The 11,699-nt window shown below is 35.8% G+C and overlaps 3 protein-coding genes across 5 annotated transcripts; all 3 read right to left on the reverse strand.

The window, feature by feature from the left end:
• Positions 1-1,261: 1,261 nt before the first annotated feature.
• Positions 1,262-3,227, reverse strand: LOC106370294 (probable serine/threonine-protein kinase WNK11). Of its 2 annotated transcripts, none has more exons than XM_013810332.3 (2): positions 2,609-3,227; positions 1,262-2,374 (listed from the first exon to the last, which is right to left on the reverse strand). In XM_013810332.3, the coding sequence occupies exon 2, from the start codon at positions 2,337-2,339 to the stop codon at positions 1,413-1,415; it is 927 nt and encodes a 308-aa protein (XP_013665786.1). In that variant the 5' UTR covers positions 2,340-2,374; positions 2,609-3,227; the 3' UTR covers positions 1,262-1,412. The 2 variants fall into 2 exon arrangements, with proteins under 2 accessions (XP_013665786.1, XP_013665785.1); XM_013810331.3 differs by having other exon boundaries at positions 1,262-2,339; positions 2,609-3,027.
• Positions 3,228-6,909: 3,682 nt separating this feature from the next.
• LOC125575116 (LRR receptor-like serine/threonine-protein kinase FLS2) lies at positions 6,910-8,592 on the reverse strand. The gene has a single exon (XM_048742853.1). The coding sequence runs from the start codon at positions 8,349-8,351 to the stop codon at positions 7,095-7,097; it is 1,257 nt and encodes a 418-aa protein (XP_048598810.1). The 5' UTR covers positions 8,352-8,592; the 3' UTR covers positions 6,910-7,094.
• A 586-nt stretch (positions 8,593-9,178) lies between these two features.
• Positions 9,179-11,291, reverse strand: LOC106371406 (F-box/kelch-repeat protein SKIP6-like). 2 transcript variants are annotated; one of them, XR_002652711.2, is made up of 4 exons: positions 10,021-11,291; positions 9,682-9,882; positions 9,290-9,339; positions 9,179-9,210 (listed from the first exon to the last, which is right to left on the reverse strand). XR_002652711.2 is itself a non-coding variant. In XM_048742852.1 (2 exons), exons 1-2 carry the CDS (start codon positions 11,251-11,253, stop codon positions 9,811-9,813), a joined length of 1,305 nt encoding a protein of 434 aa, XP_048598809.1. In that variant the 5' UTR covers positions 11,254-11,291; the 3' UTR covers positions 9,541-9,810. The 2 variants fall into 2 exon arrangements, 1 of the variants encoding a protein (XP_048598809.1); XM_048742852.1 differs by lacking the exons at positions 9,179-9,210; positions 9,290-9,339 and having other exon boundaries at positions 9,541-9,882.
• Positions 11,292-11,699: the final 408 nt, after the last annotated feature.

An 11,699-nucleotide genomic window follows, 5' to 3' on the forward strand; every position in this document is an offset into this window, starting at 1 on the left:
GGTTGGCAACAAAAAAAACTTACCTTGCTTCAAAAGTTAACAATGTATTGACTTACTTGTCATACATACATATAACTCGTTGACTCTCTCCCAATATATACATTGTTAGGCCAAGTCCAACCACACGGTAAAACAGCAAAATAGTGCATTGATTTGATGTTTCCTCTCTCCAACCCAACGGTATATCAAACTGCATTTTAGTGTCATTTTCCTTTTTGCTACAGTGACACACCATATTTGGTGCAACACTGTAGCAGACGGCAAAAGTTTTTTTTTGTTTTTTTTTTGTTAAAATTGTTTATTTATGTATTGTTTAATTATATTTGATTTGTATGATTAGTTTATAATTGAATGAATTTTTTTAAGTTATATCACCATTGTTTTGTTATATTTTAATTGTTATAAATATTAGGGTGTATAAAACAAATATAAAATTAAATTTTAAATACATAACAAAGTTTAATTCAAACATTTGTAGTTGGAATATTATAATATTTAGATCTAGTATGTTATAATTTAACTTTTGCTTGTGTGTTTAATTAATTAATATAACAGTATGTATTAATAATAATGTTATTATATAATGTAAATACACTTAAATATAATTATTATTTTAGTTACAATTTTAATATTAGTTAATATATTTTAGTCATAAAACTATTAATATTTATCAAAATTATTAAAAATAAAAGAATTTGATTAATAATAAAATAATGAAGAATATTCCTTTTTAGTGTAACATTTGGTGTTGTGGTTGGAGACACAAAAACATTTAGTGCTAAAACTACACTAAAATAGTGTAATTTTGACACTAAAATGGTGTCATGGGTTGGAGATGCCCTTAATGGGGCATGCCAATGTCAAAAAAACATTCTCAGAATACGAAACAGCTGCAAATAAACACATGGCGTGTGTTAGTACACAACTGCCCAAAGACTTGATTAAAAATATTGACGTGTGTAAGAGTACAAACAGAAAGGAGATGGTAGAATGCGTAACATGGCCGGTACGTAGAGAAAATAAAGTGGTGTCTAAATAATACAAGCAAAGTGGTATATATGATGTAAAAAGATTTTCAATTTGTAAATCTAAATAAAATCAATACTATCATAATGTCAAACTCGATTCCAAGAAATAATGATGTATGTAGAGATTAATGAGCATAATTACAAAAGTTTTGTTCAAAGATGTAAATAAAATTACAGAGTCCGCGCGCGCTCTCTCATGTTTGAAACGACTTATGAACTAAAGGGAAGAAAGCTGTGTAATATGGCAATACTCATCTCGAATTAGAAGATTATGTACAGACTCATAAGAAAAAGAACGAAACAATGCAACTCAAAATGTAAAAACAGACTCAGCCCAATAGAGGACAAAATAACTGGTCACTGTATGTATCCATCCATACATCATCAAGAAACAATACGACCAGTTCCACAATTTTCATTGTTTTCTACTTGTTCATCATCATCATCATCATCTACTATCCCGTCAAAGAACGGGTCACGAAGAAGCTCAGCAGCAGAAGGCCTCGCCTTGGGTTTCCCAAGGCACTTCTCAATAAAGGCCTTAGCTTCTACATCCTTTACCTTGTTCAGAGCCTCTGGTCTGACTCCACTGCTCACCCTTCTGTATATCTTCGCGACGTTATCGCATTCACTATACGGAATCTCGAGCGACACAAGCTCCAAAACGCACATCCCGTAGGAATAAATGTCAACAATCTCCGTGTACCTCTCCTCGTATACCTCAGGAGCCATAAACTCCGGCGTCCCGAGGATCGAATGAGCAACATGGTTCTCCCCCACGGTCGCAGCTAAACCAAGATCACCAATCTTGACCTGGCCGATGTTCCCATTGACGAAAACGTTGCTGCAGTTAAGATCTCTGTGGATGATACACGGCTTACGCGTGTGGAGATAGTCCAGTCCCTTGAGAATCTGCCTGGACCACTTCTTCAAAGCCCTCATTGACACGTGCCTATGCTTCTTACGGTACTCTCTGAGGTTCCCGGAGGTACATATCTCGGTGATGAAGTTCAAGGTGTTGCTCCCCTCGTCTCTCCAGACCTTGTACAAGGCGATGATGTTGCTGTTCTCGAGGCTCTTAAGAAGCCTGACCTCTGAGTAAAGCCTCTCGAGCATGGCAGTGTCGTCGGAGAAACATCTGAGCTTGACTTGGTTCCACGCGACTTCAATGCCTTCTTCTTGGTCAAAGGCTCTGTAGACTTTTTTGACGGCGCCTGAGCCTAACAGCTCGTCGTAACGGCCGTATCTACCGGTTGGATCTGATTCCACGAAAGGCTCCGAGTCATCGTTGTCTAACGGTTCGAAACTCATCTGTGAAAAAACAGAGTGAGATTCTGATTAAACGACTAATCAGAATTCACAAAACGGCAACAGAGATTTTCAGTGTGCATAAAACTTTAAATCATTTCGAAAACCCTAGGCGGCGCCATAAATCGAAACAGAGATCATAAGAACCATAGAATACGGATAAATCTCAATCAAAACCGACATAGAAACGTTCGATCTCTTCCATCGTGTGAGTGACGAAAGTTTCAGAAGCAGAAAGAGTTGAAACTACATGGAGAGATTGAAGAACATACCATCGGAACCGAGTGAATCGGAGAGAAGGTACGATCGAAATCACTTGTTGCTTTTCGTTTTCGCTTTGTTAGAAAGGAAGGAAACGTAGCGGAGGAGCGTAGTATGTATGGAGTAGAGAATGCGTTTTGAAGAAGATGTAAGAGGCGGAAGAGGTTGTGGCCGACTTTTTTTTTATATAGTGGAGATTTTAAATATATATATAAATATCTGGAATTGTTGATTACACACAAAGTTGAATTTAGGGTTTAAAAATAATAAAACAAACTAAACATAATACTTTCTGATAAAACAAACTAAATACTAATTTTATTTTATACAATTTATCTTAAGTTATTAGAGGACAGTACTAACAGAAAAAAACTATTAAAATATACAAATTATACTCCTGAATGGAATAAGATTTTCATAAAGATATAAATTTGTGTCAAAACTTAAAAATGCATAAACTTGTATCTCTTTTTTTTTGGGCAAAAAACTTGTATCTCTATTCCATTAATATAGCAAATGCATGGTTGACAAAAAAAACATTTTGTAGATTAGAGGGTTAAAGTCAAACTTGTCGCTTGTGAAGAGCGTAGAGCTAAACAATGCAGACCGTCATTGTTTTTAGTTCTATCACTTGGACGATCGAGAAAATGTTTGATCACTGTGGAGGTTTCTGAAATTTTCGAAGCAGGAAAGGGCGTTTACAGAGTCAAAGTATATATTAGGGTACTTAGAACCTCTATAAGTTAATAATGTTAGAACTTTAAAATTTCATTAATTTATAGAGATATTAATTTACAAAATTTTCTTTATTTGGATTTCTTATTTTAAGATATATTTATTTTAAGATAAGAAAAATATTTGATTTTAGTGTATATACATTAAATATTATTTTTTGAAATTTGACATTTATTTTAATTTTATTATATTATCTGATGTATTTAATACATATTGAATATGACTTAAATGTGGTTTTAGATATAATATTACTAAATTTCATCAAAAATATATTAAGTGTTAAAAAAATATAAAGATAATCTCATTGTGAATATAAAACAAACAATATAATAATAATAGGTTCTTACTTATATAAAATATGTATACATATAAATTACTAATTTATAATTTTAATGGGACCATATATTTACATAGAATTTTCTTTAAAAATATATTATCTTATTATTTTATCAATTTATGTCAAATTTTGAACCAACCCAAGTTGGGACCAACAAAATTTATTAATTTATAGATTATAAATTTATCGATTCTACTGTATAACGCTAAAATTATGAAAAATGTTTTTAAGATCCCATTTTTAACTAATTTTTTTTTAAATCCTTATTAGTCGTAAGAGAAAAGTTTTTAGATAAACATTCAATCAGGTAAACATTTTTTCCCGATCAAATTTTAGATATTTCCACATAAATCCTAGTATTTAATTTCCATCATATCTATCTATACTATTATTTGAGAAGTGAATTTTCTTACTTGTCATCTTCTATTTTAGAAAATCTTTCCTATTTATCATGTTTTTAGTCATTTTTAATTGAATTATTAATTCATTAATTTAGATAATATTATTATTTTAAATAACGTATGGATAAGAGTTAGGGTATAATCTATACTATAAATCAAGATTTATTTATATTGTTTTTGACTAAAAATTTTGTTATGTTAAAGTTAAATAATAGTATAAATATAATATGTAACTGATATTTATCGTAAAATTATCTTATATTATAATACTATGTGAATGCTAATACATAAAATATATATTTAACTGATATTATATATAAGTGATATTTATTGTAATCTATTTTATCTACATTATTATTTAGAAAGTGATTTTTTTCATGAGCTATCACGTTAAAAGTAAAAACGGTTAAAATCTTGATAATCTTAATGGATAATTAGCTTAATCATTTGTTAATCATAAAATAATTTCAATAAAAATAAAAATTAACAAAAAAATAGAAACATGTTATAAGAAATATATTGTTAGTGTATATCCCAATGCTCCCGTTGGTGTTATAATGTCATGCATATTTAATGGTTTATTTTACGAACTTATATTCTCATGATAAACATGTTTTTACTGTTTTTATTTTCAGTATGTTTTCACAAACCTCATTTTCAATTCCTTCTTTTTATTAAGAACAATGACATATTTATTTTAGAAAACAACTCAAACATATATATATATATATATAATATTTCTAATAAACACCGATTTATATTTTGAATCATTTTCTCCTAAATTTTTCATTTTCTATAAATAACCTGCTAGATGGAATTTATGGAAGTGTCGTTTGTAGTTTATACAGCCAAATAACTTTGGCTGAAAAACATGGTATCTGCCTTATGATGAGTTCATACTCTAATACCATCTCCAATGATTTATTCTATTTTTTCCTCTAAAATAGAGTAATTCTATAATAGAGTTGGATGTTGTTTTAATGGTACTCTATTTTAGAGTGAAAAATAGAGTGATGAACAAAAAATAAAAAAATTACTCTATAAATAGAGTAAAAAATAAGTTTACACTATTATAGAGTAGAAAATAGAGTACCATTAGAGTATTTTTACTCTGAACTCTATTTTAGAAAGGAAAAATAGAGTGGGATTGAAGATGCCCTTAGTTTATAAAAAGAGCAAAGCTGCGTATGAACTTTGAAGCTGTTTTTCTTCCGCGGTTCACGTTAACTCTTATATTAAAGGTTTTTTCCAACTTGTTATCTTGCTTCTATTTATTTCAAATGCATGCATATTTATTTGTTGCATGTGAACAAACCAAAATATTTCATATTTTTTCTTACCAAATATCTTCCTTAAAAAGTATACAATTTGTTTTTAGTATATATATTTTCCTTGGTTTGTTTTATATCATGGGTAGTGAGAAATTATCATCGGGTAGGCATTTATTTACCTGCAACTAATACACCAAGACGAAAAAAACTATACACAAATCAAGTAATACTACATCTTTTCAGGATACTATTACTAATGAATTTTAACAGACTTAATAGGCATCATGAATTAATAATAGCCCGATTAATATAAAGTTAAGTAATGACCATCGATTCATGTTTTTACTACGATTACATATTCTTATATAAGGGATTAAAGGAATAATAAGTTGAAGAAAACAAAAGGGTTATTATAAAAAAAAAGGTTTTGTCAAAAAAGGAAAAAGAAAACAAAAGGGTTCCATTCTGCAGTTAAATGAAAAGTGGAGTGCAATACACGAATTGATGATCGATGTGCACTTTTCTTCCCTTTTCTTTAATTTCTTCGAATTTGTGACAGCTAAAAAGTGGCAAGAAAGCTGATTCCGCCAACGCCTTGCAGATTAATTGAATTAAATTCTTTTTTTTTTTGATTAAATTCTAAGAAATATTAATGTACCAAAGAAAGTAAACATGATGGTTAATTATGATTTGGAAGGGCAAGCAAATTGTTTCATTTATAGTATAGATTAATGTACTCATAATCAAATATGATGTATATGACATTGGTTGACACATCATGAACCGCAATGTTCGAATTGCCAGTATAAAATCGTAGAAAGACGTTTGTGAACAAGAAAACTAACTAATACAACACTCATTATCTCAATTTTGTTGTTTTTTCTATGCATACCCAATTGTTTCAATCGAGCTTCGAGAAAATTAGCGATGAATTTTAAGCAAGGTAGAAAAAATAAGGTTATCAATGTGTGTATATATATACACATATATGTTTTTCGCTTTGAAAATTACGTTATAGTATTCAAAACCAAGTGGTTAAAAAACTCCTGTCGATACACATCCGATGAGGTACCAAACTATTGTTCACTATATGGGACCAAACTGACCAAAAGTTTGGTTAAATATAACTAGGATGCATCTTATTCACCGCAAGAGGCTCATAGAAGTTGAATAACTGGAGACTCGTCTTCCATTTTGAAATGTTAGGGACACATTATCACTGTTAAAAACAAAAGACTTGGATGTATGTACTCAGTGTGGCGAAAATGAAAGGAAGTGAAGGTTATCGATATAGGTACAATTTGAAGGAGACTGCCACTCACTCGTCTAGTATCTACTATCTAGTCCAAGATAAAGTTAGTGATTTCACAATGGACACATATATATTGATGGTATAATACAGGCTCAAATAATTGGGCCCAAAGGGGAAAGCTCAACCAAACTCTTTTTATCGCCATATACAATTGAGTCAGCTCTTATCTAATCACCAACTCGGAACCCGAAATCCAGTACGCATCTACGTATTAATTACTAGTATAAACTAACATTATGTTGTTTAGAGAATACAATAAGAAAACATCGTCTCTCCCAACGGCATTTTATTAACTTAATCACATGTTAATGCTTAGGGATAAGCAATTGCCGAAAGACAAGACCCCACTAAAAGTTTCAGATGATCAAAAAGATCCGACCCGACAGGAAGATTCAAAACATGGCAAAAAAAAGACAGATGAATGGTGAAATCAGCAAGTAATCAAGGAATCACACGGCTAAACTTTCTACATTCCGTAAGCGATCTCTGTTCTTGACCCTGGCAGAAGAAAAACGTCGCCGGACACCACGAGAAGCAGTTCCCGGCGAGCTGCACGTTCGCAGAACCAGGCTTCAGCGCCATCAAAGGACCCGGTACCACTCCGAACAAGAAGTTCCCGCCTAGTAAAAGCCTCTGAAACGCGGCGAAATCGGATCCTGGCGACACGGTTTTCCAGACGTACTGTGTCGGAATCATACCGGAGAAGCTGTTGTTCTCCAACGACAAAGCTGATAGCTTCGGTAACAGACCCATGAACAGAGGTAACGAGCCTCGGATCTGGTTGTTGCTGAGATCGACGGATATTAGCTCGCTGGGGAGACCCGAGGGTGAGTAGTAAGGTGAATCTAAAGAGGTGAAGCCATTGAAGGAGAGAGTAAGCTGTTGCAGAGTCTGATGAGTGAAGATGAATGACGGGACCGAGCCACTGAGGTTGTTGTGGCTAAGATCGACAACTTCAAGAGATGTTAAGTTTCTGAAGCTCTCTGGGATCGTTCCTTCCATGAGGTTGTTCCGCATTGAGATTTGAACTACTGAACCGGGTAAGGATGACGGGACCCGACCGGAGATCCGGTTATCGCTCGCGTCTAGGTAATTCAAGTTCTTGAGCGAGCTCAGATCGGGGAACTCGCCGGAGATGTTGTTCAGCTGGATTTCTAGCCGTTTGAGGCTGGAGAGATTGTTGAAACTCGCCGGAACGGAGCCGGAGAGGCGGTTGTTGTCGAGGAGGAGCTCCTCGAGAGCTGGCATGGACCCGAGAGAATCGGGTACGGATCCTGAGAAGGAGTTCCCGGAAAGGTATAGGCTGGTGAGGCGGGTGAGGTTGGAGAGGGAGTCCGGAAGAGGACCGGAGAAGTAGTTGCCGGAGAGATCGAGGGACTGGAGATAAGGAAAGTTGAAGGAGAGGGAGGAGAGGGACCCGGAGTAACCGGGGTGGTCGAGGCTGAGGTCTGTGACCCGACCCGATCCGGAAACGACGGTGTCGCAGCGGAAACCGCAAGTGAATGTCTCGCCGGATAAATTGTCGCAGGGATCGACGGAGAAGTCCCAGGAGCTGAGGCAAGAGCCGGGGGTTATCGATTTCGCATCCACAGAGTTCTTGAACTCTTTAAGAGCTGCCACGTCAGCCCAGAAAGTCTTGGACTCTACTGAAGTCAAAGTGAGCAAAACAAGAAGAAGAAGAGACAGAAGAGAAGTCATGTTTGGATTCTGAGACAGACTGAAGAAAGAAGAAGTGATAAAAGAACCGTTGGATGAGAGGAGCAAGGTGTTGTGATAGATCTAGTGAGCGTTGTTGTTCTGACACTTGAATGACTGAAGAATTTATATAGTTGATGATTTAGATATTAATATATGGTACATGTAACATAATCATGTGTGTGATGGTCCATCCGACATATTCGTGGAGACAAGTATTGTACAGTGAGGTGTGGTAGGCCCTATCAACATCCACCGTAAACTAGATGATGCTTCTTTCTAGATTCCAAAGCTGAACAACTCGTGACTTCGGATTATTACTAGACATATTATTAACAAATACAGTTTAAAAAGTTATACTTTTAGTTGTCATCGAAACATGACATACCAAATTGAACACACATTGTCAATACCTAAAATTAAAGTATTGGTTATTGACAAAAAAAACACTTTAAAGAAAAAGTCTTTTAGAAGTAATTAGAGCCGTATAGGGAATCAAGTTGGTGCGATAGCATGCAGCTGTTGCAAGCAAAGGCTCCAAATTAGCGCTACTCCAAATCATTGCCTCTAACTAACTTATCAATCGATGGAAGAAGGACAATGTTCGAATATGATTGAATGGATCCCACTCATTGGCGTTAGGTGTCTAAAACTCCTAAACCTTTGCCAGGATGGACTTTTAAAACATGCTGATGGGGTGGTAACCAAGACTATGCAGAGAGAAGTAAAGCAAAAGGTACTAACAATAATATATTAGAACCATCTGAATTTGGTGTCATCCTCATTGTTTCTCCGTGTGTTGTTCTTCAAGAATGGTCTCACCTTCTTTGTTAATCTTGAACACAAATATATTTCCTCTAATCTGCATGCACAGCTTAAGAGTTTTAGTTGATAGAAAAGATGCATCAACGTGCATAAACAAAGCAGAATCAAGTGCTTACATCGAGCTGAACTACATGATGTGGATCCTTACATGGGGTATTCGCTTCTTCTGTTTGAGTGTAATGAACAGTTCATGAATAGATACCAAAGATAGACAACACATCAGTTCATGAATTAACCATATCACATTATTTGCAGTTGTCACTATGAAGAGATGAGTACTTGGACATCAGCACTAAAATATATGTAGGAGAAACAAAACCCTACATCAATTGCGTCTTATCAGAGGACTGAAGAATGGAATGGGAAATCTGTGTAATGGAAACACGAAGCTGATGGAAACTTTGGACAGAGTTATGCCAACCAAAAGTATTACACTTATCACTACTACCATCAACAGCAACTTATTCTGATTCCCAGGAGAAATCTCAGGCTAAAACTCGGTACTTACAATCCAAGCAGCTAGCTAGCTAGAACAGCTCAATCTGCATCTGGAGATGCCAAGAAAAAGAATAAGACAACAGCAGCGGTATCTTCTTCACTACATCCAGCAACAGTAGTTGCAAAGAGAAGGAAGATGTCATTGACAGAGGCTATTTGTGGGTGGATTTAAGGGGCAGTGATATTCAGTATATGCTGTTATCTTAAAGGCCTGAAAAAGAGAGTTAACAGAGGACAAGCACAAAACAAAACTAATAAGATGAGATAGAAAAAATAACAAGATTTTGAGTAGTTTTGGAAAAATTAAAGTGGCAAAAGTTCAGAGAGTGACAGAAACAGAATGCAAAACCTTCTTGTGGGCTTTAACAGGTTCAACAGGCATGAGAATATTAGACCGTTCAATGTAGCCCCAAATCTCGCCTCCTTGGAGTCTCTCCAATGAAATCTCCGCCCACCAAATATGATGAAGATATCCTCCCTCCAATGAAATCTCGTCCCAGAAAAGCACAATCTTCCCACCGGAGCTGCACATTCTGGCACCTGGACGTAAACGTTCGAACCTGAACTTTTTCCATCTTTTGGGAATCTTTAACGGGGGTCGACCATCCATGATCCACTTTTCTTCCCAACGATCAATAATCTGATCACCATAGTGGACAAGTCTGGAAAGAAAGAGCTTCTGGTAGAGAGATCTATAAGTAAAACCCCTGACCGCCTCTACCTTCATCACCCTCTCTGTTTCACGCAAATCCAACTCACCCGGCTCGCACCACAATATAACTCCGTTTTTGCTCAGACAAAAGAGCAAGTTATCAACCATACACCAATCCCTTCGGTATCCTACCAGTTGTCCGCGATTCCCTGTTCCCCATTTACCTTCCCTCGGCGAGTAGTAAAACGTTCTCTCCTTGTCATCCAATGCATAAACCTTTTGATCCCTCACCATACTGCTGTGGATATGCTTCTTCCGTTTCGGCATAGGCGGCAAAGGATTCCAAGTCTGAGTCTTCGGGTCGAATACCTCTCCATAGTTATCATCTACATCACAGCCTCCAAACACGTATATCTTCCCGTCTACAACACCAGCAGCCCCGTAAGCTCTAGCCACTCCCATGCAAGGGACAGGGTGCCACACGTGAGTCCGACAATCCAAGCGCCAGACATCTGAAGTGCGCTGCTCTCCCTCTATCAACCCACCGATCACATATATGCTACAGTCCAGCACCACCACGGAGGATGCTTCCAGAGGCTGGGAGGGGAGCGAAGGGATGGGAATCAGATCAGAGGCGTCCAGGGTTTTTCTACGGCGGAGGATATACCATCGCACGCTTGGAACAGGAGTAGGGATTCGTAAGCATACGTAGACGTATGTTTCGGTGCGACCAATCAGCGATCGGATCTTGTAGAGATCAGGCGACGCCACTAGAGAGTGATAGCGTTTGGAGACCATAGATAAGGCCGCGAGGTCTGGTCTCGAGACTCTAGCAAGGCAGTTAAGAACCAAATCATCTGGCAAACACGATAACGGAAACGCTTCTCTCTTGGTCTTCTTCGCACGGGGCTGCTCTTCGGAGTTGGACATCGAACACAAACAGGTCTTTTTTCCTTTTCTATCTCAAAGATGTTTGTTTATATAGGCATTACAATTTTTTAAAAGTGACCGACACCAAAGCCAAAACACAAGTGGGATTAGAAAAGCTCTTGATTCCACGTTTTTATGTTTTGTAACAGATTTCTATTTATCTCTCTCATGTTTTAAACCATGCTTAAAGTTTAACCATATTACCCTAAAATTTCATTTAAACAAGGTTAACAAACAAAAAATAGAAATCTATATTTTTAAGCGAAGAACAAAATTAAACAACAATTTCTACCAATAATTCTATTTATCTCTCTCATCTTTTAAACTATGGTAAAATTTAGCCATATTAAAATATCCTAAAATGTTATTTAGGGGGTGTTGTAAGATTGTGAGAGTTACATTATAATGATTGTTATAATTTAAATAATCTATTAGTATTAGTTTAT

Source organism: Brassica napus, chromosome A10 (genome assembly GCF_020379485.1).
Source record: "Brassica napus cultivar Da-Ae chromosome A10, Da-Ae, whole genome shotgun sequence".
NCBI classification, from domain to species: domain Eukaryota; kingdom Viridiplantae; phylum Streptophyta; class Magnoliopsida; order Brassicales; family Brassicaceae; genus Brassica; species Brassica napus.